This window comes from Propithecus coquereli, unplaced genomic scaffold, assembly GCF_000956105.1.
Source record: "Propithecus coquereli isolate 6110/MARCELLA unplaced genomic scaffold, Pcoq_1.0 Scaffold221, whole genome shotgun sequence".
In the NCBI taxonomy this organism is placed as follows: domain Eukaryota; kingdom Metazoa; phylum Chordata; class Mammalia; order Primates; family Indriidae; genus Propithecus; species Propithecus coquereli.
This window is the reverse complement of record NW_012147301.1, coordinates 652670-680330: the sequence shown is the minus strand read 5'-3', so window position 1 is coordinate 680330 and position 27661 is coordinate 652670. Positions and strand designations below refer to the sequence as shown.

General features: G+C 40.0%; 1 protein-coding gene across 1 annotated transcript in view; it reads right to left on the bottom strand.

The window, feature by feature from the left end:
• The window catches only part of DGKK (diacylglycerol kinase, kappa), a 116324-nt gene that overhangs the window by 27805 nt on the left and 60858 nt on the right, over window positions 1-27661 (bottom strand). The window contains exons 4-8 of the mRNA XM_012644854.1: window positions 25902-26006; window positions 8617-8752; window positions 8052-8158; window positions 7603-7725; window positions 5930-6032 (exon numbers count right to left, since the gene is read on the bottom strand). Of these exons, the coding sequence (XP_012500308.1) occupies window positions 5930-6032; window positions 7603-7725; window positions 8052-8158; window positions 8617-8752; window positions 25902-26006 (574 nt within the window). The remainder of the gene's footprint in view (window positions 1-5929; window positions 6033-7602; window positions 7726-8051; window positions 8159-8616; window positions 8753-25901; window positions 26007-27661) is intronic.

Sequence of the window (27661 nt, the reverse complement as noted above, 5' to 3'; positions counted from 1 at the left end):
TACTAACCAACAATGCAGGCCCCAAATCATGGCCTGGCCTCAGGCTTACCTCTCCTTTGTTTTAGAACCTGGCTCTGCTTTGTGCTTCCCTTTCTCACTCAGAAATCTCCTGTCAACACCCTCTAGGTGAGCATGTGACTTCGGATATATACCCTAATTAAAGACTGGTGGAAACAGCTTCCTGCTAACATCTAGTGGATCTGTGAAATGTGCTTGGAAGCAAGGACGTCTCCTGCCAGAGGTCCTGGAATAGACCTGTCTATGCCCCCAATGTTTTTTAAGAGTGTCAAAGGCCCTTTGGGGGTAGTCCCTCTCTAAAGGGGAGGTAGCAGTGGCAGTGAGACCAACTAGTGGGTGCTATTTGGGCCTCAGTTTCCTTATCTGCAAAATGGATCATTCAAAAACCTAACTAGTTTCCCAGGGCTTAGATGAAAAGTAACCTTTATAAGCTAAGCATTATGCTGTTGAGAAAAGGAAATACAACTTGACTCCTAAAGATAAAAAGATGGTCTAACTTATAATAAGAAAGATACAAATTAAAACTAGGCCATGGTACCACTTTTTTATTGTCTAGAAGATTGGCAAAATTTTTAAAAAACTAGATAACACACTTGATTGAGGAGGCCATGGGGAAATAGACTCTCCCATACACTAAGGATAGAAGTATGATGTGACACAAGCTCTGTGGAGGGCAATTTGACAGTATCTGTGAAAATTACAAAGGCATATGCATTCTGACCTAGTAATTCCACTTCTGGGAATTTTTCCTAGAGATGTAATATGTAAAATGCCATGTATGAGGTTGTTCATAGCAGTATTATTTGTAATAGCAAAAGGTTGAAAACTACCAAAATATCCATCAATAGAGGACTGGTTAAGTTATGGTATAGCCATATAATGGGATATCTTGTAGCTTTAAAAAAGCATGAGCAATTTTTTGTTGATATGGAAAGATCTCTAAAATATACTGTGATGGGAAAAAAAGCAAGGTACGAAACAATGTGCATAGTATTAAAAAGGGGGATAAGAATACCTATTTATATTTACCAGTTTATACATGAAAAACCACTGGAAGGTATTCAAGAAACTAATGGCAGTAGTCACCTGTTTGTAAGTGGGAATGAGGGGGGCTGTGGGAGATTGAGAAGATCAGAGAAAAGATAACAGCAAGATTTTTTTATTAAATATGTGTGCATGTGCTTCTCTTCTTTTTAAAAAATTTGAACCATGTGAATATATTAACTAGTCAAGAATTAAATTAAGAAATAGGAAAAAAGAATTATGCTAATACTATCTGTAAGTTAAATAGCCATGAGGGCATAGCTGGAATCATTTTTAGATCTTTTGGCAGCTTGGTGCATGGGCTGCCTTTTGTAGTATACCTCTATAAGAGACTGCAGCTGTGTGCTACAGCCGGTTGCCCTACAGGTTTATTCACTAACCTAGAGCAAACATCTTAACTTCTCTGGGTGTTCATTTCTCTATATGTACAACAGTAGCATGTGCAATGATTGATAAAATAATCCAAGGTGGAGATGGGAAGCTGCTAAAGAGAAAATTATATAATTAAGGCAGCATGAACTTCAGTGTCAAACCTTATTTGGTCACTGATGCAAAGACAATGGAAGCAGCCCTGGCAGGAAGCCAGTCCCAGGAGAATACAGGGGCAGCCCCATCTAGCATTTTACCCCAGAGGCAGAGAATATCTGAATTTGAGCAAAGCCAAGTTTTTCAAGAGAATCTTGTGAACAAGGTGACAAAAATAGGTGCCACTGTGGGCTGAAATGTGGTAATGTTAGGCCGATTTATAACCAGGTAAATAACCCTGTTCACAAGATTGCTTTTGAATAGGCTGATGTTAATCATACGGGAGTGTCCTGTATTATTCCACAATTTTCACTGACAATTCGCATGGAAACGTAGAAGGCTGGCTTGTGACCTTTGAAGTACCCAAAGCTGGAGGAAGAGCTACTGGATGATGGAATCGAGATTGTAAAATGACCTCGACAGGCCAATGGGTCGAAGTCAACTGATGAGACGTAAAGGGAATAAATGTGAAGCTTGGCCTTTAGGCTCGAGGACATAAATTGCACCAGAACAGGGCAATCGGGACTTGACTTGGCAGCATCAAGTGTGAAAAGGGCTTAGGGGATTTAGTTGACTTTAAGTTCCAGATGAGTCAACAGCTTGAAAGAACCTTTCATAAAAGCCCATGTTTCTTTGAGCTGTATTAATACCACAGTGTCCCAAACCAAGGAGCCAACAGTTCCACTCAAATTTGTTCTGTTCACTCCACAGAAGGATGCTAAATTGGCATAGGTCGGCTTACTGTTTCCCCTTCCTGTTTAACATCCTTTTATAAATATCAATTCATTTAACTTTTCTAATGCACCTTAGTACAACTGTCATTCCCTGTTGGCAGAAAACAAATAACAGATGAGGCACAGAGAGGTTAAGTAACTTGTCCAGGGTCACACAGTAAATGTTGGAGCATGCTCCCAGGACTACTAGCACCAGCAGCATCTGGGGACTTTTAGAAATACAAATTTTGGGGCCCCACCCAGATACTGAAATCAAAAGCTCTGAGGGTAGGGCCCAGAATTCTGTGTTTTAACAAACCTTCCAGATGATTCCTATGCATGCTCATGTTCAACAACCACTGCGCTACACTATTTAGCCTCCCTATGAATCAGCGATGCTGTCTTAGTCATTTCTTATTCTCTAAATTGCTCAGCATTGAGCCTTACATACAGGCAGTATTCAGAAAATGTATTAATGAATTCATGTAACAAATCTTGACTGTGCAAATACCATGTACCCAGATCTGAGTTAAGTGCTAGGGGTACAGGGAGTTCACGGTCTGGGGTGGGAGACAGACATGTGCTGAACTACAATGTTGTGTGTTAGGTGCTCTGAGATACGTGTTCTTGGTTTACATCAAAAGAAGTAATTAATTTGCTTGGGGAAGTGGGAATTGGCCATAAAAAAAGAATATAATGTTTGATTTTGAGCTGGACTTTAAAGGATGAGAGAAGGAATTTACCAAGCATACTGAGTAGGGAAAGGGGGTAATTTGAAGGCATTCTCAGAAATTAGAGTCTGTTGTCTGAAAAAATGAATGTGTGAATAGATGAGTGTTACTCAGCAATGGCAAGGGCTTCCTTGGAAAGTCATCAGCTGATGCCCTCACCCTGGATGCTGAAGAAGGGATTCCCTAGCCTGGCCAGGGTGTCAAACTAGGTCATCTTTAAGGAACTCACCATCTCTAAATTCTGTAACTGGAAGAAGCCAGGAAGAGTTAAGAAGATAGGGATGCCTTAGAAGACATCCAGGCCAAATAACGCATGATAGAAAGAAGGGCTGTCAGAGAGTGAGATTCAGTTGGATCAAGATTGCAGATGACAAGGAGGAAAGGCTAAAAACTAACTTATGGGGCATTAAATGAGACACTTCACAAAAAGATAGCTTAGCCTGGGTGCTCCAAAGCAATAATATTATATCATTGGTGGAAAGCAAAAGAAAGTAGCAATGCCATTAGTTGACAAACTATAACAAGATATAGGATAGGAAAAAAGAAACAAATTTTAAAAACTCACTAACTTCCATAAGAACAGGAAGCACAGAGCATGTTTAGCCCAGTTAAAGAAAAGTGGCATACCTCTTACTACCCATTTGAGGTGATGTGTGTGATGCTGAGGTGGGCCCTCTGCTCAAAGACATTGTCCTCAGGTCCCTATGAGGGCGAGCAATATGTCTCAGATCCAAAACTAGGTTTATTTCACTAGCAGCCTGAGTTTGCTCAACTGACTAGTTTGCTACTTTTCCTTTCATATTAACCACATCTTCCCCTTCATTCCATCCAATCAAACATCTCTTATTTACTAAGTCATCAGTCTCATCACTTCTCTAGTCAACTATCTGGGGGGTAACTATGTGGATAAATATTTCAGTAGATCTGAGAATAATATATGCATGCATCCCTGAGTAAGTTCAGTTTTATGTCTGTACATGTCATTATGGGGACATATGAGTACACTTGCCTGCAGAAACCTGTGTGAATGGCTCATTCCATGTACTAAGGTCTACCTTTATCTGTGTTAGGGTTGGAAAAAGAACTGGAAGAGACTAAACTGGCTCTGTGTGTGTGTGTGTGTGTGTGTGTGTGTGCGCATACATATATGAACACACAGGTACACATGTACTATGCCTAGTTCTAAAACTGTGTTGTAATGGCTACAGGAATCTTTGCCCCCTTCTGTTCCCTGACTAAAGAAACCATTTACTCTCATTTCTTTTCCGTTTTTTGCTTCCAGCTAATGCTGGCTCTTCCCTGGCAATGAAGTGAGCAGAAAACATCAATATGGGGACAATTTTTAAGTCAATGAAATGGTGGTTCACTAATCACTCTTGGACCAGCGGACATCCCATGTGTCAGAGATGGATAAATTAGCATATTAGAAAAATACAGATAAAATCTTTCTGGGAAGGATTTGAGCTTTCCTCCAGTAAGCGAAATTGACCACATATAGAGCGAAGCTAGCCATCCAAAAACTGAAATTCACCATCTCTTCCCTGGCTTAGTGAAACAGTAGTATGTCAGTGGCAAGTATATTAGAATTCTAAATTTCTTCGCGTTCGTAAAATAGGTCAGATCTTTTTAGCTGTGATATATGATTTTGATCTTGACAGCTTCCAATCTTTAATACTGAATGACAGGAAAAGCAAATGAACCATTCAATAGCAGAAAGAAGAGTCTCAGAAGCAAAGAATAAGTAGGGAAGGAGAGATGAACTCAAGAAGGCATCATTAGCAAGTGCCAAAGAATGAATCATCTCTGTGAGGGTCTATAGTTTTCATTAGGCTAGACGAGTAGATATTTAGTCACCCAAGAAGATTTAGTTTTCTGGTCCTTTGGGACCATGTTTCTAGATACCTAGGCCCTTTATATATTATCATTTATCCTCACAATAGACAGTTTCATTCCCATTTATAGACGGGGAAGCAAAGCTCAGAGAATTTAAGTGACTTACCCAAGGTCACCTAGCTAGTAAGTAACTAAAACTCATGATTGCCTGGTCCTTTTTTTTCCCTTACACCATGCTGCCTCCTTGTCTTATATATTCTTAAAAAACAAACACAAAAACTAAAAACAACCTTCTCCTTGGCTCCTGTTTTCTCTGTTCTAACATTGCCAGACCTCTTGATAGAAGACTCTAAAAGTTTACTCTTGCTACACTGATTTCATTACTATCTCATTTCTGCTTAACCTCCTAACATTTTCTGCTTTCCAAGTATCTCTATCATTCCTTTGGCACTTAGCATATGCTACATTAAAATACTAATTATATTATATCAATATCCTAGATCTGCAGTAATCATTAGCTCTGGCAATGCCCATGTTTTAGATCTCTCTGTAGCCTGCAGACATCTTGTGATTAGAGTTCTCAGTAAAGCACTAGTGTCCAGGAATTGACAAAGCATCAATGAAGAGTGTTGGGGCAATGATCATGTTAGTTTCAGGTTTGGGAACAAACTTGATGATAGTTTCCATTTTAAAAGTAATATAACCTGGGCTTTCATGCAGTTCTTCCTTGACCACCTAGACACAAACAAACTTATTTCATGGATTATCTTTTGTTTGGAAATCATGAAAAAGCTGAAATCCATTCTTATCAATCATGAACAATGTGACAGAGGCTACCGAGAACATACCCACATACATATACACCAGAAAGACCAACATTCACCATCCCAAAGGTCTAAAGAGAAAACCATGAGCTATCTATACACACATTGTATATTCTTACTGCCCCAAAATGTTTGGTTGAAGAGAATAATTTAATTGCAGTCTTTCTTCCCAGCCATTGCACCTCCCCCGCCCCACCCCCGCCCTGCAATGTGTCTCTGAGGTTAAGGTTTAGCTACTCACCATCGCCTTTGGGGTCGCTTAGAGCAGTGGGAGGAATGACTGATGAGCGATGACTTCCGAAGCAACATTCCTTGGAAAACCGTCTCCTACAGTCATCATGCACCTGAAACGACAAGAGCAGAGAAAAAAAAGGAGGGGGGAGAGAAAAGGATAACATTGATCAGTCTTGTGTTCCAATCCCAAGATTTAGATCCTTAGCATTTAAATCCCTCTTTTTGAGATTTGGTGCCATACACATACCCCTAACTCACCTGAACACCCTCACTCTACCCTGAGTCGGCACTGTCCCTGAGCGTAGCTTCAGAACTCTGGTCCTTTCAAAGGCGACTTTCAAAAGATACCCATCTACAGGCACTAAGAAGTCACCAGTCCAGAGGCACAATCTTAGTGGCCTACAGAATATGTAATTTGCTTGCATTCTGTACATAATGGGGATCATAAGAGGGTTAATCCTGATAATCTGCAATTACACTTTAATCCTTACAACAACTGTGTGGTAGAGAAGACATTATTGGGTTCATTTTAGAAATGAGGATACCAAAGCTCAGAGAGGTAAAGGGTGTTGCCCAAGGTCAAATAGCTGGGAAGTGACACAGCTGAGAATCCGCTACCTTTCTCACAAGTGGCCATTCTTCTCAGATTTCTGACATCTTCAAGCATGACTTCCTGGACAATTACACTGTTTCTAGGGGCCATGAACCTGGCCTGGTTATTCAAAAGCAATTGAAAGTGAGCCAGAGGACAGAGTCTTCTAAGAAGAAGCTTATACTTCAGTTTCTTCTTGTCTAGAAAACTCAGTTTAAGAGAAGCATCCAGAAGCCTAGAAAGTCTAGATCAGGGTCTCTTAACCTCGACATTATTCATATTTTGGGCCAGATAGTTCTTTGTTGTAGGAGGCTGTCCCATGCAATGTAGGAAGTATAGCAGAATCCCAGGCCTATACTCACTAGATTCCAGTAGCACTGTCCCCCTCCCCTGAGATGTGACAATAAAAAACATCTCCAGGCATTGCCAAATGTCTTCTGGGGGAGCAAAATTACCCCCAGTTGGTTTAGAGGCATGGTAGTGTTGTAGCTAAGAGCATGGTCTTTGCAGAATTATGTATGAATCAAGACTGTTTTTCTGACTGGCTGCATGATCTTGGGCAAAATCACCTTACTTTTCTGAACCTCACTTTCCTTATCTGTAAAATGGGGATAATGAGGCCTGATTTAGGATTGTTGTAAGGATTAAATGAGATCATGTGTATAAAGCACTCAAAATATAGTAGCAATAATAATGTGTTAATATTATTAATGACTTTTAATTAACAAAGATTACAAATTCCTAGGAGATAGTGAATGAGGAAGGGAGAAGTTTTCTTAAAGGTAGACTCAGAACTTATTTTTAAATTGTCCATACCGCCATTAAAGAGTTCAGCTTTTCCCATTTGCTAGTAGGCCTTGCCAGTTAAGAACCATTCAAGATAGGAGTCTTAAATCTTTCTCCCAAAGCCCCCATAGCTAGATCTGCAAAGGCAGGACACTGAGGTCTATACTACGGAATCTATATAATCTATTTTGGGATAAGGGTTTCTGATATTTCTATCTACGCATATGCACAGTCAAGCTCCAATCCACCCCTTTCCCAGAAATCAAGTTCTTTATGTATCAAGGAGATGGGAAGAGTCTTACCGTGGAATTACACCACAGACAGCGGAAGTCTTGAAGTCTCTGATAACTGCCACAGCTCTCATGACATACTGCACACTGAGAGCTGACAGGCATGTTTCCTTCTACCCATTGATGGGGCATGGTCTGCTGGAGGGTAAAAAGAGACAAGAGGTAGAAGTTAGAAATATAAGGAGAGGAAAGGCCAGCTAGAATAATTGTACTACCCCATGGAGGACATTAGGTAAAAACCCCAAGTTCTTCATAGTCCTGCCCTCCCTGCTCCAATGCTACTGACCAATGACAAGTGGAAGTTGGGGGTTTTCATCCTTCCAGATTGGTTAGATTGTAATTCTGGGAAAGAGGCCTATTTTGCATGTTTGGAGACAGGAAGAAGTCTTTCTTCCCCTGTTTGTCCTGGCTGAAGGGGAGATGGGAGAGGGTGACTGTGGGAGGGTAGGGCTGGTACTTACTACTTCATCTGCAGGCAAAAGGAGGTCATCAATGATAGACAATGTATTCCACTTGCAGTCTTTGCTTGCTCTCAAAGCACATAATCTGTGAGATTTCACTTTGCACACTGCGAGAAGAAGAAGAAAAAGATGGATGTGAATCTGGTGATAATAAAGATTCTAATTGCTTTCTTTAAGCTTCTCTGAAAGTTAGAACCCAGATGCATTCTAAACAGTTCTGATCCATCTCCAAAGACATATTTTCAGTATGATCCAGTTCCTTTTTGTTCCTATCGGCCAAACTTTCTAGTATCTGACTGGAATGGAAATTGATGGTAAGAATGAGGTGATTTCTGTCTTTTCAACCCTTGTGACCATATGGTCCCATCTCTCCATACCCAACTCTCTATTTTCATTCATGAGAATTCCCCCTCATGCAAGTTTCCTCCCTTCTGCTTTCCTCAATCAGGCTTAACCTTATGCCAGAGTCAGTAACCTAGTGAGTCAATGATACTAAAGCCAAATGAGTTCCTTCACCCCTGTCTTCATTTGTGAGCTCCACTTTCTAAAGGAATCAGAAATGTACCTTCACAGATGATAGAATCTCTAGATAAGGCAGGAATGCTCTCTTGACAAACATTGCAGTGCTGTGTCCGGTAGCTGTAGCTGGAGTACCAATAGTGCATTCCAACAAGGAAAGGGTTGTTTTCTGCTGCAGGTATCTAAAATAAATCAGAGAAGAGAGAATGGAGGGTTAATCACAGAGGTAGATTAGGGAAGGCCATAAAATATGCTGCTAAGCCTAAAATGGCCTGCTATATAGGTGTCAGAATGTGTGAAGGGGAAGACTGAAAGTTGGAGCCAATACCTGGGATTTTGGTTTTTGCTTTTTTTTTTTTTTTTTGCCAGTGGTTGTAGAAAGGGAAAAGAATAGAGGGATAGATCCTGGAAAAGAAGCTGAAGACAGAAAAATGGTCTTTATACTGCTTGGCCAACCACTCTATTGGTTTAATCCAAGCAAAATTTGTTCTGTTAGCCTTGGCCTTGGTTCTCTTTAAGTAATAAGCAAAAGGAGGTGGTGAGTTGGACATTCAGTGATATCCAAATGCTGTGGCCAAGGAAGTAATGGGGGAGGCAGGGCTCTGACTCTGGGATAAGGAATCTTGTCAGGCTTTAACTACTTCCTGGAGATATGCACTTCCCTTCCTGGCTGCCAGGTGAGCAGAGCATTGGTTTATCTGGACAATAGTTTTATCTCATGGGCTTCTACCTCAAGTATTCTTTTCCGAATACCACACTCTGACTGCCTATAGCAGTTTTCTGGTTAACCAATTTATTCGATAATTCATTAAACAAGTATTTACTGAGTAACTACTATGTGCTTCGCATTTTTAAAGGCATTTGAGATATAGTGATGAACAAGACAAAGTCCTTGACCTTATGGAGTGGCATTCTGCTTGGTGCTCTCTTTCATGGTATCGAACTTGACCTTTTTTGTTAACATGCCTGTGAATGCTGCATTTGTATATCACAGCCTAACTTTTATCACTGTAGGGAAGGCACAGGTTATACCAGCAATAGTTTGGGGACTGAAAGGAGAAACCCAAGTTTGTTCTAGGTGTGCCTTCCACAGGTCCCTTCCACATTTTCTCTAATTCCTGTGAATATCTGATTTTCTCCTTTTCTGCCTTCCTCTGGAGTTTAGACATAGGTATACATACAGCTTTTTATTCTTGACTTTATAATGGGTTGGCTGTGTAAAGGCATGACAAGACTTTAAAAAGCACTATATTTTCTCCCTGACATCAGCTGATAGTGGTCCATTAGAGAGCTATTGAGGGCTCTAGCACATTAAGTGTTCAACCTTGATCAATTTACAGGAATTATCCATTTAAGACACAGCCTGCACACAGCACTCTCTGATCCCTCCTTCCCCTTTCTGACATGCTGGCTATGTGCTAAGCTACTGGTGAATTGACCTGGAAGCTTCTGGAAGGAAAAGCTACTTTGATTAGCTAAAAGCTCACGTGTTCTGGGATTGCTTTGTAATTGCAATGTTTATTGTACATTGAGATGCTGGAAAGCTCTAGGAAGATCAGAATAGAAAGTGGCGAGTTCTGAGTAAGTGACATAGCCCTGGCTTTGGCACTCCAGAGGCTTTCTACTCCCCAAGCTTTCTACTCCCCAAGCCACTAGATTGTAATTCCACAAGCTTCTTCCTTTCTTCCTCTCAGTCTCCTTCCCTCCACCAATAATTACTAAGAGCCTGCTATGTGCCATATACCATGTTAGACACTGAAGCTACAGAGATAAATAAGCCACAGTTGTTTCCTTCAAGGAGCTCACAGTCTACTGGAGGAGACAAAATCCGAAACAGATCATTGCAGTACAGAGTGACAAATGAGCTCTTCTAGCATGTGCAGGGTTCTATAGGACTAAGCGGAAGAAATGCAGAATTCTGCCAGGTAAAATATTGAATTTCATGGCCCAATTTCCTATAGAATACAAAGGAATATATAAAATGGACGTTGCTTAGGTTCAGCAGTTGAGGAGATGGAATTTATATTTCTTGTGTGCATCCTTTTCTATAAGAGAACCTTGATGTATCCAACCCTAGATGAGTATGTGTGGTGGGTTGATTTGTGACCCCCACCTAATATGTTCAAATCCTAACCTCTGGTACATATGAATGTGACCTTATTTGGAAATAGGGTCTTTACAGATGTAATCAAGTTAAGATGAAGTCATACTGGATTAGAGTGGGTCCTAATCCAATGACAGGTGTTCTTATAAGAGGAGGGAAATTTGTACACACACACAAAGAGGAGAACACCTTGTGAAGAAACAGAGAACATGGACATAGGGCAGAATACCGTGTAACAATGAGGGCAGTGATTGGATTGATACATCTGCAAGCCAAGGAATGCCAATATTTGCCTGAAATCACCAGAAGCTAGGAAGAGACAAAGAAGGATCCTCCCCTAGAGCCTTCGGAGAGAGAGCATGGCCCTGAAGACACCTTTATTTGGGACTTCTAGACTCCACAATTGTGAGAGAATAAGTTGATATTGTTTTAATCCACCCAGTTTTTGGTTATTTGTTATGCCAGTCCTAGGAAACTAATACAGATTTTGGTACTGGGAAGTGATGTGCTTTTGTAACAGATACCTAAAAATATGGAAGTGGCTTTGGAATTGTGTAATGGGTAAAGGCTAGAAGAATTTTGAGGCACAAGATAGAAAAAGCCTAGATTGCCTTAAACAGAATGTTGCTAAAAATATGAACTTTAAAGGTACTTCTGGTGAAGTCTCAGGTAGAAATGAGGAACATATTATTGGAAATTGGAGAAAGGTGATAGTTTTTATAAAGTGACAGAGGAGTTGGCTGAATTTTTTCTACTATTGGATGGAAAGTAGACCATGTAAGCAATAAACTTGAATGGTTAGTTGAGGAGATTTCCAAGGAAAGTATAGAAAGTATGGCTTGGTTTCTCTTTGCTGTTTATAGTAAAATGTGAAAGAAAACAGATACATTGAGGAAGGAACTTGTGTTAGTCTTCTCAGGCTGCCATAACAAAATATCATAGACTGGATGGCTTAACCAACAGAAATCTATTTTCTCACAGTTAAGAGCTAGGACATCCAACATCAAGGTGTCAACCAATTCAGTTCCTGGTGAGGGCTCCCTTCCTGGCTTGTCGATGGATACCTTCTCGATGTATGCTCACATGGCCTTTCCTAGGTGTGTGCATCTTTTCCTCTTTTTCTCTCCTTATAAGGCCACTAATCTTATCAGGATAGGTCCCCACCCTTACAATCTCATTTAACTTCAATTACTTCTTAAAAGTCCTATCTTCAAATACAGTCACATTGGGAGTTAGGACTTCAACATATGAATTTGAGTGGAGGGCACACAATTTAGTCCATAGCATAACTATTAAGCAAAAAGTCACCAGAACTTGAAGATTTGGAAAATTCTTAGCCTGTCCATATTCCAAAACCTACGAAAGTGTGCTCTGGAGAGAATACCAAGGGTGTGGCTGGACAAACTTTTGCTGGAGAGATTAAGTGTAGGACACATGGATCCAATTAACTAATTGAGTAGAACACTATCAGCTTGGATGGAAGGGTACAGACATAGGACAAAACGAAGGAAGGTTGCCAGACTTGTGAAATTCTACAGACATGAAATGGACTGATAAAGCCACTCAGCTGTTTATTATCCTTCAAGAAAATGGAAGAATGACTTCCAAGGGTGACTCAGAGGCCAGCAAGGCTGCTGAGAGAGGCTCAGAGGCCAGAAGTGCTGCTGTTGCTACCACAGACCCAAAGAGTGCCATCAGAGTCACTGCCTCCTTGATTCCAGAGGGTGGCATTGCTTCCTTGGTTTTAGAAGGTGGGGCTACCTCTTTGGTTATTGAGGGGAGCTGCCACTCTAGTGGGCTGAGAGTGTAGGGCCAGAGAACAGAACCTCAAGCCACAGAGAATTATTCTCAGGCCTGGAAAACCTAATGGAATTTGCCCTGCTGGGTTGCCAACTTTCTTTAGACCAGCAATCTTTTTATTCCTTCCATTTTCTCCCTTTCAGAATGGCAATGTCTATCCTATGCCAGTCCCTACATTGTATATTGGACACAGATAACTTCTTAGGTTCACAGGTCCACCGATGGAGAGGAATTTTGCCCCAGGATGGACCAGACACACAGTCTCGCTCATACCTAATTTAGATTATTTAGAAAATGATATTTTGAACTTTGAGTTAATGCTAGAATGGGCTAAGGCTTTGGGGAATGTTGAGATGGGGGTGAACGTGTTTTGTATGTGAGAAGGACATAAATTTTGGGGGACTAGAATTGGAATTTCCAGTGGAATGTTGTGGGATTGAATTGTGTCCCCCCCAAAATAGGTTCAAATCCTAACCTCCAGTATCTGTGAATGTGATATTGGAATTGAGATCTTTGAAGATATAATCAATTTAAGATTAGGTCATACTGGATTAGGGTGGGCCTGAATTCAATGACTGGTATTCTTATAAAAAGAGGGAAATTTGAACACAGATACACACAGAGAGGAGAACACCAGGTGAAGATACAGAGTGCAAAGACACAGGGGAGAAGACTATGTGATGATAGAGGCAGAGATTGTGTCTGTGAGCTAAGGAACACTAAAAATTACCAACAACCAACAGAAGCTAGGAGGAGGCAAAGAAGGATCCTCCCTTAAAGACTTCAGAGAGATGGTGGCCTTGCTGACACCTTGATTTCAGACTTCTAGCCTCCAGGACTGTGAGACAATAAATTTATGTTGTTTTAAGTCACAAAGTTTGTGGTGATTTGTTATAGCAGCCCTAGGAAACTAATATGGTATGTCATTACAGGCCTTTTTACTTGTTGACACAGATTAATAATTCATTTTGGTTTTTTTCTTTCTAAAAAATTTACCCATCCCTGTCATTTCCTGAAAATAAAATCCATTTTGAAGACAGATTCAAAACTGTGGCATGTACACAAACCACTGATCTCTAAATGCTAAGGAAGGCAGGTTTGCTTAAAGCTTTCAGTGTGTGGTTGTTGGGTTTTTGTGTTTGATTTTTATCCTCTCTATAATACTTAAGTGAATATATTTATGTAGAGTTCATTGCTCCAATAAGATTCCTCGCTTGCAATGTGTATCTGAATATGTATCACCCCGTCATATCAAATGTTGAAATCCTAACCTTCAATACGATGGTATTAGGAGGTGGGGCCTTTAGGAAGTGATTAGGTCATAAGGGTGGAGTTTCTCATGAATAGGATTGGTGCCTTTACAAAAGAGACCCCAGAGACCTTTATCACTCCCTTTCCCACCATATGAGAACATGAGAAGATAGCTATCTATGAACCAGGAAGTGGGTCCTCACCAGACATTGAGTCTGCCAGTGCCTTGATCTCAGACTCCTCAGCCTCCCAAAGTGTGAGAAATAAATATTTGCTGTTTAAGCCACCTAGTCTGTGTTATTTTGTTATAGCAGCCCAAACTGACTAAGACAGGAATTGGTACTGAGAAGTAGGAGTACTGCTGTAACAAATACATAAAAATGTGGAAATAACTTTGGAACTGGGTAATGAGTAGAGGCTGGAAGAGTTGTGAAGTACGTGCTTTAAAAAAATCTAGATTGCCATGAATGGAATTTTAAAGATGATTTTGGTGAGAGCTCAGAAAGAAAAAAGAAGAACTATAGAGAAAGCTTCCATCTTAGAGAATACGTATGTAATCATGAACAGAATGTTGGTAGAAATAGTGACAGCAAAGGCCATCCTGATGAAGTCTCAGATGAAAATGAGGAACATATTATTGGACAATAGAAAAAAGTGATCCTTGTTATAAAGTGGCAAAGAACTTGGCTGAATTGTTTTTGTGTTCTAGTATCTTGTGGAAGGTAGAACTTGTGAGTGATGACATTGGATATTTAGCTGAGGATATTTGGTTCCTCCTGACTGCTTATACTAAAATGTGAGAGAAGGAGTGATATCAGCAAGATGACAAAATAGGAGTTGTCCAGCTTCACTCCCCCCAACCAACAGAAATCCAACTTACAACTATCTACAGGCAAGAATACCATCATGAACATCAGAACCCAGGAGTCAGGGTGAGACAACCCCTTGGACCGCAGAACCAAGAAAATCTGTGATTAAATGGTAAGAGGAATGGTTCATTCTGACCGTGCCACCCCTCCCCTAAGCTAGCACAGTGCCACACAGAGAATTTCCCTGGACTCATGGTTTCTACAGCAGGAAAAGGTAGTTTGCAGGGACATTCAACTTCCTCACTATTCTGGGACCCTTTGCAGGAGGCTCACTCCTGTCTTGCAGGTACCAGCAGGGCTAGACCACCTGGGATCAGTTAGAAATGAAGAATGGGTATGGCGCTCAAAGTGGCCAGGACACAGATCTTTGTGGCTATTCTGCATTCCTGCCAATAGAGGTGTCATTCCAGAGAAACTAGCCAGTAGCATCATGCTGCAGCATGGTCCATGAGTCCTCCAGGCTTGATTCCCTAGCCAACATCTCTACACAGCCTGGGTGCTCTAATTAAGTCTTTCCCAGGCTGAGAGGCAACTGTTAGGTCAGCAATTACCCACGGAGGGAACACCTACCCCCACCCAGCCCTAGCAGCAGAGAGGTGATCCAATAATTTCCAATGATCATATTAAGTCATTTTCAGACTAGGAAGCAGCTGCAGGTCAGTGATTACCCACAGAGGGAGCATCTGATCCCACCCAACCCCAGCTGCAGAGCAGTGACTACACTAATCCTTAGTGCTCTGCTTGAGCCTACCCTAGGCTGAGAGGAAAGCCCAAGTTCACATATATATGTGGAGCACAGTCGCTGGCCCTGCCCACCCCATGTGGGCCAGCAGCAACCCCAGAGACCTCACCCAGCCTTGGAGACCATCACACAGCCTTCTACAACTACAGATTCCAACAACAGTACCACCCAGCCAAGGAAGACAACCTGCAACCTGTCCTATTGGAGATGGTCGCAGAACTCAGCCAGCAGTCCCATCTGATGACAGGGTGCAGCCACTGGTCTCACTGGACCATGGAGAACAGCCAGCAATAGCATTCAACCTCAGAGCATAGAAAGTGACACAGTCCAACTAGAGAACCTGACACCAAGGTCAGCCTGTCAGAGGTTGCTATGAGCTGACCCATCCAGAATCCCAGGCTAGACTAAATAGTACAAGTCTGTCACCACCAAAAAACACTTGCAAAGGCTGGAAGAGGTGGCCATCTTCTCAAATGCACAGGCATCAATGTAAGGACACAGGATTATGAAAAATTGGGGAAATATGACACCACCAAAAGAAATTAATAAGGCTCCAGTAATGGACCCAGAAGAAATGAAGATCTGTGAAGTGACTAACAAAGAATTCAGAATAAGCCTCTGAAGGAAGTTCAGGTAACTATAAGAAAATATGGACAGAAAATTAAATGAAATTTGGAAACAATTCATGAACAAAATGAAAAGTTTGAAAAAGAAATAGACACAGTAATAATAAAAACCAAATAGAAATTCTAGAGATAAAGAATACAAGAGCTGAACTGAAAAATTCAATAAAAGGCTTCAACGGCAGACTTGATCAAGCAGAAGAAAGAATCAGTGACCTCAAAGACAGGGCATTTGAAATTATACAATCTGAGGAGCAAAAAGGAAAAAAAAGAATGAGGAAGGCCTACAGGAATTATGGTTCCAGTTCAACATTAAGTGAACGAATCTTCACATCATTGGAATTCCTGAAGAAGAGAGAGAAAAAGGCCTATAAAGCATATTTAAGGAAATAATGGCTGAAAATTTCCCAAATTTGAGGAAAGACAACACTATCCTGAAAAAGGAAGCTCAGATGTTGCCAGTCAAACTCAATCCAAAGAGGAGATCACCAAGACACATCATAATCAAATTTTCAAAAATCAAACACAAAAAAGAATACTAAAAGGAGCAAGAGATAAGAAAAATATCACATTCAAGGGAACCCCAATATAGCTTTCAGTGCATCTCTCAGCAGAAACTCTATAGGCCAGGGGAGAATGGGATGATATAGTTGAAGTGCTGCAGGGGAAAAAAAAAAAAAAAAACCTTCAAGATGAGAATACTTTACCCAGGAAAGCTGTGCTTCAGAAATGAGGGAGCAGTAAACACTTTCCCAGAGAAACAAAAGCTAAGTTTGGCACCACTAGGCCTGCTTTGCAGGAATTGCTAAAGGGAGTTCTTTAAGCTGAAATGTATGGCTGCTGATTAATAACAAAAAACATATGAAAGTAAGAAACACAGTGATATTAGTAATATGTAGTCATACTCATAATTCTGTAATACTTTTAAGGGTAGTATATAAAGCAATTTTATCTCTACTAGGAGAGCTAAAAGACAAAACTATTTAAAAATGTAGCTACAACAAATTGTTAAGGGATAAAAATTACAAAAACAAATGTAAATTTTGACTTCAAAATTATAAAAGGTTGGGGGGAGTGAAATTGTAGCATTTTTGTATGCAATTAAAAGCAAATTGTTTTCAGCTTAAATTAGCCTGCTTTAAGGATGAGATATATAAGTATTTGTTTATCAGTTCTAACATCATTCTTATAGAAAAGTTGAAAACTTTTCCTCCAATATCAGGGACAAGACAAAGATGCCCACTTTCACCACTTCTTTTCAACATAGCTCCGAAAGTTCCAGCCAGAGCAATTAGGCAGGGGAAAGAAATAAAAGACATCCTAATAGGAAAGAAAGAAGTGAAATTGTCTCTATTTGCTGATGACATGATCTTATATATAAAAAATCCTAAAGATTGTAACAAAAAAATTGTCAGAATTGATAAAAAAATCAGTAAAGCTACAGGATACAAAATCAACGTACAAAAATCAATAGCATTTCCATATATAGGGTGAGTATCCCTTTATCCAAAATGCTTGGGACTAGAAGTGTTTCAGATCTCAGATTTTGAAATATTTGTATGATACTGGTTGAGCATCCCAAATCCAAAAATCTAAAATTCAAAATGCTCCAATGAGCATTTCCGGTAAGTATCATGTTGGTGCTCAAAAAGTTTTGGATTTTAGAACAATTTGGATTTCAGATTTTCAAATTTGGGATGCTCAACCTGTACTAATAATGAACTATCTGAAAGGGAAATTAAGAAAACAATCCCATTTACAATAGCAGCAAAAAAATAAGTAAATAAATACTTAGGTATAAATTTAACCAAGGAAATAAAAGATGTGTATGTTGAAAACTATAAAAGACTGATGAAAAAATGGAAGAAAATACAAATAAATGGAAAGATAGCCCATGTTCATGGATTGGAAGAATTAATATGTGAAAATATTCATACTACTCAAAGTGATCTACAGATGTAGTGCAATCCTTATCAAAATTCCGATGTCATTTTTCACAGAAATGGAAAAAGACAGTCCTTAAATTTGTATGGAACCATAAAAAACCCCAAATAGTCAAAACAACTTTGAGAAAAAGGAACAAAGCCAGAAGCATCACACTCCCTGATTTTAAAACATGTTATAAAGTGATTGTAATCAAAACAGCGTGGTTCTGGGATCAAAACAGACACTGACCAATGGAACAGGATAGAAAACCAAGAAATAAACCCATGCACTTATGGACAACTGATTTTTGACAAAGTTGCCAAGAATAGAAAATGGGTAAAGGACAGTCTTTTCAATTAATGGTGCTGGGATATCCATATTCAGAAGAATGAAAATAGACCCTTATCTTACACCATATACAAAAATCAATTCAAAATGGGTTAAAACTTAAATATAAGACCTGAAATGGTAAAACATAGAAGATAATATCAGGAGGAAAGCTCCACAACATTGGTTTGGGCAAGGATTTTTTGGATATGTCCCCAAAAGCACAGACAATGAAAGCAAAAATAGACAAATGAGATTACATCAAACTAAAAAGCTTCTACACAGCAAAGGAAATAATTAACAAAGTGAAGAGACAGGCCACAGAATGGGAGAAAATATTTGCAAACCATATATCTGATAAGGCGGTAATATTCAAAACATATAAGAAACTCTGTCAACTCAATAGCAAGAAAACAACCTGGGCTGGGTGCGGTGGCTCACGCCTGTAATCTTAGCACTCTGGGAGGCTGACGTGGGAGGATTGCTTGAGCTCAGGAGTTCGAGACCAGCCTGAGGAAGAGTGATACCCTGTCTCTACTAAAAAAGAGAAACAAATGAGCTGAATGTGGTAGCACAAGCCTATTGTCCCAGCTACTTGGGAGTCTGAGGCAGGAAGATCACTTTGAGCCCAGGAGTTTGAGGTTGCTGTGAGCTAGGCTGATGCCATGGCACTCTAGCCTGGGCAATAGAGCAAGACTCTGTCTAAAAAAAAAAGAAGAAGAAAGAAAAGAAAAGAAAAAAGAAAAGAAAAGAAATAACCCAATTAAAAAATGGGCAGAGGACCTGAACAGATATTTCTCAAAAGATGACATACAAATGGCCAAATAGGTACATGAAAAAATTCTCAGCATCACTAATCATTAGGAAAATGCAAATTAAAACCACAATGAGATATCACCTCACACCTGTTAGAATGGCTTTTGATCAAAAAAGATTAAAGATAAGTGTTAGAGACGATATGGGAAAAAAGGAACTCTTATGCATTGTTGGTAGAAGTGTAAATTAATATAGCCATTATGGAAAACAGTATGGAGGCTTCTCAAACAACCTAAAAATAGAACTACCATAGGATCTAGTAATTCCACTTCTGGGTATATATCCAAAGGAACTGAAATCAATATGTCAAAGGGATATTTACACTCCCATGTGCATTGTGCCATTATTCACAATAGCCAAGATATGGAAACAGCCTAAGTGTCCATTAATGGATTAATGAATAAAGAAAATGTGGTGTATATACAGAATTGAATACTGTTCACCCATAAGGAAGGGTGGAATCCTGTCATTTGTGAAAACATGGATGAATCTGGAGGACAGTGTGCTAAGTGAAGTAAGCCAGGCACAGAAAGACACATACTGTATGATTTCACTTACAGGTGGAACCTAATAAAGTCAAACTCATAGAAGTAGAGTAGAATGGTGGTGAGAGGGGGGGAAGGAGGGAGTGGGGAGACGTTGATCAAAGGGTACTAAGTATCAGATAGACAAGAGGAATAGATTTTGAGTTCTATTGCACAGCAGGGTGACTACAGTCAATAATATTGAATTATATACAATATTTCAAAATAACTAAGAGAGTAAATTTCAAATGTTTCACCACAAAAAATGACGAATATGTGAAGAGAGTCATACATTACTATTAGCTGGATTTAATCGTGCCACCTTGTATACATATATTAAAAATCATTTTATTCCATAAATGTATACAATTGTGATTTGTCAATCAAAATTAATATGAACACTTTTTTAAATGAAAAATAAATAAAATAGCTTATTAATCATTTTCATTTTGATTATAGTTGAAATGATAATATTGTGGATATATTTGTTTAATAAAATCTATTAGAATTTAAAAAGTGAGAGGAGAGAAATGAATTGAAGATGGAATTATTAAGCAAAAAAAATTCCTAGAATTTAAAGATTTGGAAAATTTTCAGTCTCTCCACATTACAAAAAATGAGAATGTATTTGGAAGGGTGTGGCAGATGCACCATTTGATAAGGAGATTAATGTGAATGTGAACTACCAATTTAATCAACCATCTCAACAAAAGCCAGGGATAGAGATAGGATTACACTAGCAGAAATATGCCAGCTGGGACTAAAGGAAACCAAGCAAATGGGACAAAATGTAGGAAGACTTTAGGATTTCTTGGACTGGACCATAGAATTATTTGGCTGTGAACTTCTTTAAGAACAGGAAAGAATGACCCTGAAAGTGATTCAGAGATCATCAGGGCCGCCACTCCACCACAGGCCTGGAAGGGGGCATGGCTGCCTCTGCCTCAGTTTCCAAGGGTGGGACCAATGCCTAGCAGTGGTGTGGGCATGGAGTAGCCTGGCAGAGCCCTGGGGCCATGACCTGTCCTGCCCCAACAGAGAACGGTGGAAGGATGGGGGCCACTGAAGAGAACCACAGCATTGGCAGTGCTCCACAGATCTGTGGGGGTAGCATTGCCACCCTAGTAGGTCTGGAGGGTGAGCCCTTTGCCCCAGTGGGTTTGGAGGGAGGGACTGCTGCCCCCACTGGTCTGGAAAGCAGAGTATCGAGCCAAAGAGGATTACAGATACTCCCCGATTTATGATGGAGTTACATCCTGATCAACCCACTGTAAATTGAAAATGTCATAAATTGAAAATGGACATTTTGTAGACATGATGGGATGTGAAAACATAAAACGCAATATCCAAAAAATGCTGGCAACACAGTACACTGGAGCGTGTGGGCTGTTTACCCTTGTGATTGAGTGGCTGACTGGGAGCTGCAGCTCGCTGCCGCTGCCCAGCATTGCAAGAGAGTATCCTACCATATATCACCAGCCTTGGAAAAGATCAAAACTCGAGGTACAGTTTCTACTGAATGCATATTGCTTTTGCATCATTGTAAAGTTAAAAAATCGTGAGTGTGTATTCTCGAGACATAAGATCTCAAGGAGCTTGCCTTGCTAGGTTTTGGACTTGCTTGGGACCTATCACTCCCACTCCTTCTTTCCTATTTCTCCCTTTTGGAATGAGAATGTTTATCCTACACTTATCCCACCACTCTATTTTGGAAGCACATAACTTGTTTGACTTCACAGGTTCACAGCTAGAAATTTTGCCTCAAGATGTGTCACCCAAATCTGATTTAAATGATATTTAAATGACACTTGGGACTTTAGAATTTGTACTGGAATGAGTTAAGACTTTTGGGGTTGTTTGGATGGAATGAATGTATTTTGCATGTGAGAAGGACATGCATTTTGGGGGGCCATGGGAAGACTGCAATGGGCTGAATGTGTGCCCTCCCAAATTCATATGTTCATAGTCTAACCCCGACTATGATGGTTAAAGGAAGTGGTGGAGCCCTCATGAATGGGATTAGCGCCCTTATAAAAGGAACCCCAGAGAGCTCTCTTGCTCCCTTTTCTGCCATATGAGGACACAATGAAAAGATGCCTGTCTGTGAATTAGGAAGCAGACCCTTACCAGATACTGAATCTGCCAGCGCCTTGATCTTGGACTCCTCAGCTTCCAGAAGGGTCAGAAATAAATGTTTGTTGTTTAAGCCACCCAGTCTGTGGTATTTTCATTATAGCAGCCTGAACTAAGACATCACTGTTCTAGGGCAGCTAAGGGTATTTTCCCCACATCCTGAATCCCTTTCAACATAATCTAGAACTCAGATATGTATATTAATTATTTACCTATTAGTTAAATTAAATCTTGTTAGTCTAGGTGTTTTGTAAGCTCTAAAGTACTTTCCAAATGTATGGATTTAAAATTGTCTGCAAAGTGCATAAAAGTCTCAGGTGAAACATCCCACAAAGCATAAAATCTACAGATGTAATTCCTAAAAGGAATCTTGTTTGGGATGATGAAAGGTTGAATTTAGATAAAAATAAAAGTCAGTGGTTTTTGCTGTAACATGAACTCAACTGATAAATTCTATCAAGGTTTGGGTAACTACAGAAGAATGTTAGGGCCTCCCAGACTGGCCATTGGTAGGGTGACCATATTGTCCAAATCAGAACACTTTCGACAATGAAAGGGGAGCTATTAATAATTATACTGGGACAAGCATAAATTGGGTTCAGCCTGGACAAACCACTAGCCACCGAGACACAATGCGTGAGCTAGAGCCATTTATTTGTTGGTCTATACAATTCAGTTGTTTAGCTCAGTATTTCTACCCTATAATCACAAAGGTCAGGGATTAGGGGAAAAAAAGAAGACAATTAATTAGGCAGAATTGAAGATGTACTTCCAAGAACATACATTAAGAGTTAGAAGAGCTATGATTTTAATTCTGCCAGAATGAGCTGTATGATTTTAGGCAAGACAACTGAACATCTCTGAGGTTTTTTTCTCAACTGCTTTAATGAAATCTTGGAATCATAAGTTTTGCAAGTTCAAAGGAATGTTGAAGTTCATCTACTTTTCCCACTTGAAAAATTAATTTACCACATCTTGACAAGTAGTTGTTCAATTGTTTGTAATATTTCCAATGACAGGGAGCTTTCTACCTCAAGAGGCAGTGGATGCCATTCCTCCAGCTTACAGCGAATGTTAAAAAGGTTTTTTCTTCTACTAGACCAAAGTTTAAGAAAAAACTTAAGGTTTAGAGCTTTAGGAACATTGACTGGACTCTTATAGAAACTTACTTTCCCAAATTTGGAAGAGTTCAAATAAAGGCTACATGACTTACAATCTCCAGATGCTCTAGAATCTAGAATCTGGAGTGTAGATGACTTTTAAGGTCCATTTCTGTTCCCATAGTCAATGATTCCATGACAATTCATTAGAAAAAGCTAACCTTTTAATGTAGTCTTCCAAGCAGCTCCTTATTTTTAATTTTCTCCTTTATATTCTTTCTTTAAATTTCCCCAGGCTCAAACCTTTCATCTGCCTGTGACTTATCTCTCCTCTTTGTCTCTTTCTTATATTTAGGTTCTTGCCTGATCCCAACTCAATATCTAATATTTGTCCTCCCTTTCTATCCTCATTCTATGGCTTAATTTTGTGTTGCCTGATTTAATCTATAGCCTCCTTTCTGAATTTCTGGCCTCTAATTTTTCCCTTGTCTAGTCCAACTTGTATTTCTAAAGTATTCCACTGATCAATTCTCTTCTCTTGCTGATCTATCCTTAAACTGAATTAACTTTGATCATATTGCAAATCTTCCCCACTCTTTATCTTGGCATTGAAAATTCTCTACAATCAGGCCCAAGCTACCTCTCTAGAAATACTTTTGGATTCACTTTCCCAAACTCTTCTGGTGAAATGGATTTCCCCTTTTACTCTATTCCAAAAACGTTCTGTTTTCCTGTTACTCAGCTTTTGCTTATACCAGTTCCCTTGCTCAGGACTTCCCCCTGCCCCCAATCTTCTGACACTGATAAAATCCTATCTATTTTTCAAGGTCAGTCTCAAATCTCTCTCCTATTAACTCTTCCCAGAGGACTCCAGCCGATACTCATTTCTTTCTTCCCTGAACTCCCCATACCACTTTATTGTCTGTCTCATTCATCTGGCAGTCAATCATGCATTGCTTTAACAATTGAAAATTGTTAAACATTGCTTTAACAATCTGAAAATTGTCATTTACCTTGAGTACTGTCATTTAACTCTTTCTTTTGTGTATATATTGTCTCTCCAACTATCTAAGGAGTTCATTGAGGCCAGGATATTGCACCTTTTTTTCCAGCGCTTTGTGGAATAGGACTGGGCACCTAGTAGGGGCTGGCTTGTTAATGTATACTGACTAGTTTCTAACAGATTGTCCAATTACTTTGTTACCACTTTAATAGACCACTGCTAGCAGACATTGGTGGTGACAGAGGATAGAAAGGACCATGAGAGATAAGGTACATATGGGATAAAGCATATTTGACTGTTTAAGCCTCAAGCAAGACGAATTGCTAAGATGCTGGTGGTGAGACATTTCACTATGAGCTAAAAATGTCCCTTAATAGATTTAGGTCCCAGGAGCATCTTCACAGCAGTTGTGATTACAACCTGATACTCACAACTCTTCCAAGAGAGTAAATAGGCAGATTTTTTTTTTCCCTTTCTGGTTTGTGCTGGTTAGTCCATACCTATGTGTTTAATTCAATGAAGTCAAGACTGGCACATCAATTCTCTGGTGACGTTCTCTAGCCATTTTTGCATTCTTGGACTAATAATTAAAATTCAAAATATACTATGTGACCCTTTTATGCCAAATTGAAAATGTTATGTGATTCATGACAAGCATTCCAATTTGAATAGAGATAATCTAAGAGATTGGTCCACAGGGGTGAAGATGGAAGAGGAGCACGGAATTCACAACTTTTTGTGGCTACCTCCCATGGTGTGCCATAGTGGCATCATGCTTGGTGGGGGGGCGGGGCCGGGGAAGAGATTGGAATTGTGCTTCTCTATCAGGAAAAGAAGAAGAAAATAAAGGAGTAAAATTTTGTGTGCTAAGTCATATAAAAACCATCATCAGATGCTAAGCAAAGGATCTCTCAATTAAGCATATATAACGTGGGCCCGGGAGATGCCTTAATGATATGTGGAGACGCTGCAAGTTAGCTTTTTTGTCATGTTCCCCCACCATAGCCATGGGTAGCAGAATGCATAGTTATGAGACTAAGTGGTAAGATGCCTGAGAAATCCTAAGGGAGTAGGGATGGATGGCTGTTCTCAACAGCATTATTTTTATTTCTAAACCCCATCATTACCAAACCGTATCACACTCTGCTCTATCCCAAATGGCTAGAAAGATCCTCTGCCTATTGTTGGTTATTTAAGACATCAGGTTCTTCTAAAGGCTGGATTCATCTTCCTTTTTTATCTTAAAGACCTTCACAGCAGAACTTGTTCATCCTAAACCCTGACTCCAAGATTGCCCTCAGATTCACTTATTCATTTGAAAAAAATTATTGAACCTCTACTATGTGCCAGACACTGCTCCGAGTTAAATAAATGACCCAAGTCCCTCCCCTCTTGAAACTTACATAACTTCTAACCACGGTAGTAGATCTACAGAAGACTGGGCAGATTGCATTGCCCGGAGTTTGAATGGTGGCACTTCTTGTTAGAGGGAGCAGTGGCCAGAGATTTGGTATTGCCAGGGGGCAAAAGAACCCTGCTAAACTTTGTGGAGGATAGTTCCTTGCTCTTCCCTCTACATTTCTTTTGTGGCGGACAGGAAACAGAAAGGCAGAATTGCATAGTGGTTAAGCACACAGGCTTTGGAATCGCATAGCCTGGGTCCAAATGCTGAATTTGCTACTGAATAGTTATTTCACCTTGGTCTGGTTCCTTCCCTTTTTGAGCCTCAGTTTCCTTAGCTGTTATTGTAGTCCTTCAGCAGACCCAAGTCAAGACTGCTGATTGCAGTTTTCCTAATCTAAATTTGTCTACATTAGCTGCTCACATATTATCTTTAGTGCCTGATTCATTGGGCATACATTGACATCTACATATCAAATGGATATGTACAGTGGTATCTAAACTGCATATTTACAAAGGATAAGTCTAAATGAATTACTCCTATTTATGAGTAGTTCTAAACAGGTTTCCTATTGCTATCTACCTAGAATTCCTAAACCGATGGTCTCTGCTTCCATATTACTATTTCCCTGTTTGAAAGGTAGCTTGACTAATGCAATTAATTAAGTATTTACCCACAAGAATTGTGTGGATTCTCTACTAGTTCCCTTACCTTACGAATTTCTCCCTGTTGGACGGTTTTTATGACGTTAATCCATTCTTCCATGTCTTTCCGGTTGGGTGCAGCCAGGATGACTTTTCGTTGAGGTGTAATAACCTAAACAGAAAGTCACATTATTAGCTGATTCTCAGTCCACAACTTTGCGTCCAGACAGAGTCTGTGAACTCTCTAAGGAACTAGACAAATCTACCAAGTACAACCCAAGGCACTTCTTGAATGTAAGACAGAAGTTCCCAGGGCCACTTGTGGCTCCTTAGATACCCACCCAAAATAATAATAATCATAATAGTAATGACTAACACTTTAATAGCACTTACTATGTGCCAGGAACTATTCTAAAGCCCCTCATGTATATTATTTTATTCAATCTTCATTACAACCCCAAGAGATGGGCATTGTTATTTTTCTCATTTCATAGCCACAAAAACCAAGGCAAAGAGAGTTAAATGATTTTCCCAGGGTAACCCAGCAGGTAAAACGCTAAGCCAGATTCTTTGGCTTCAGAATTCATTCTCTTAAATACTAAGCCATGCACCCATCTGTTACTCAAGTGAGGTTGCCTGAAAACCCTACTTGTTTCCTGCCGCTCTGTCTACTTGAAGTGGTAAAAGTATACATGCTTCATCAGAGTGTGCCTCTTTTTGTTTGGGAGGAGAGTCAGATGTCCAAAAATTTAGTTTATTTCTTTCTTATGGGCAAGGAAAACCTGAAGAGAATTTTACAGTTGTTTCTTTAATCCTGCTTAGTACAAGCACCCAGGCAGGAATAATAAGAAAGCCATACTAAGTCTAGCAGATGCAGGACTTGGTGTTTTCCCAGAGGGCAGAAAGGAGCATTAGCTACAGCATCAGTCATTGCTTCCATGGCCCTACTTGCCTTTACTACCAGCCCACCAAATCTTGGAGCTAGAGCTTTCCACACCAACGTGCAATTTATTTCTCCTTTTACGTGTAGCACAGAGCGATTCTGTGGTAAATGGGCATAGGAGCTAGTTGGGATTGTGATAACTGCCGCTCCTTTGGTCCAAACCCATTTTTGGATGGAACTGATGTGCAGTGCCTCTGTGCTAAGGGGCAGCCTAGTCCTTGGGATTTCATTACAGAATGGAGACCAAAAACATTAGCCTGTAGGATCATAACCCAAAAGTTCAGCTTTTTTAAGTCTGGTCAACAGAGCCCTCAGCTTTATCCTGGGTCAGTGTGATTTAATTAGAGAGCAATAAAAGTAAGTTCTCCTTCTTAGATCCAGCTGCTCTCCTTTCAAAGGTGGATGGAACATGGACCAGCCACGGAAGCAAGGTATTGGGTTTGCAGCTCTTTAGTCTGCTAAGTACCATCCCCTACCTGCCTGAAGAGGATCACCAGTCTCCATAACCCACCACTGAGGCTGAGAGAAGACAGTTTTGGGAGGAGGTGGGTAGGAGAATTCCTCGGCCAACAGACTTGCTATTTTTCAGCGAGTTTTCTGGTCTGGATTCACTTGAATGACCAAAGCCATATGACATTTCAGCTGCACCAAGCCCTTTAATACTTCCCTAGAAAATCCTCTGCTTCCTTTGAGGTATTCTCATCTGTAATCTCAACATGGGACAGATTTCACTTTGGATTTACATTCTTTTTTTTTTATTTCAGCATACTATGGGGGTACAGATGTTTAGGTTACGTATGTTGCCCTTGCCCCCCCCCCAAGTCCAAGTTTCAAATATGTCCATCCTTCGGATGGTGCGCATTGCACTCTTTGTGTATGCATAT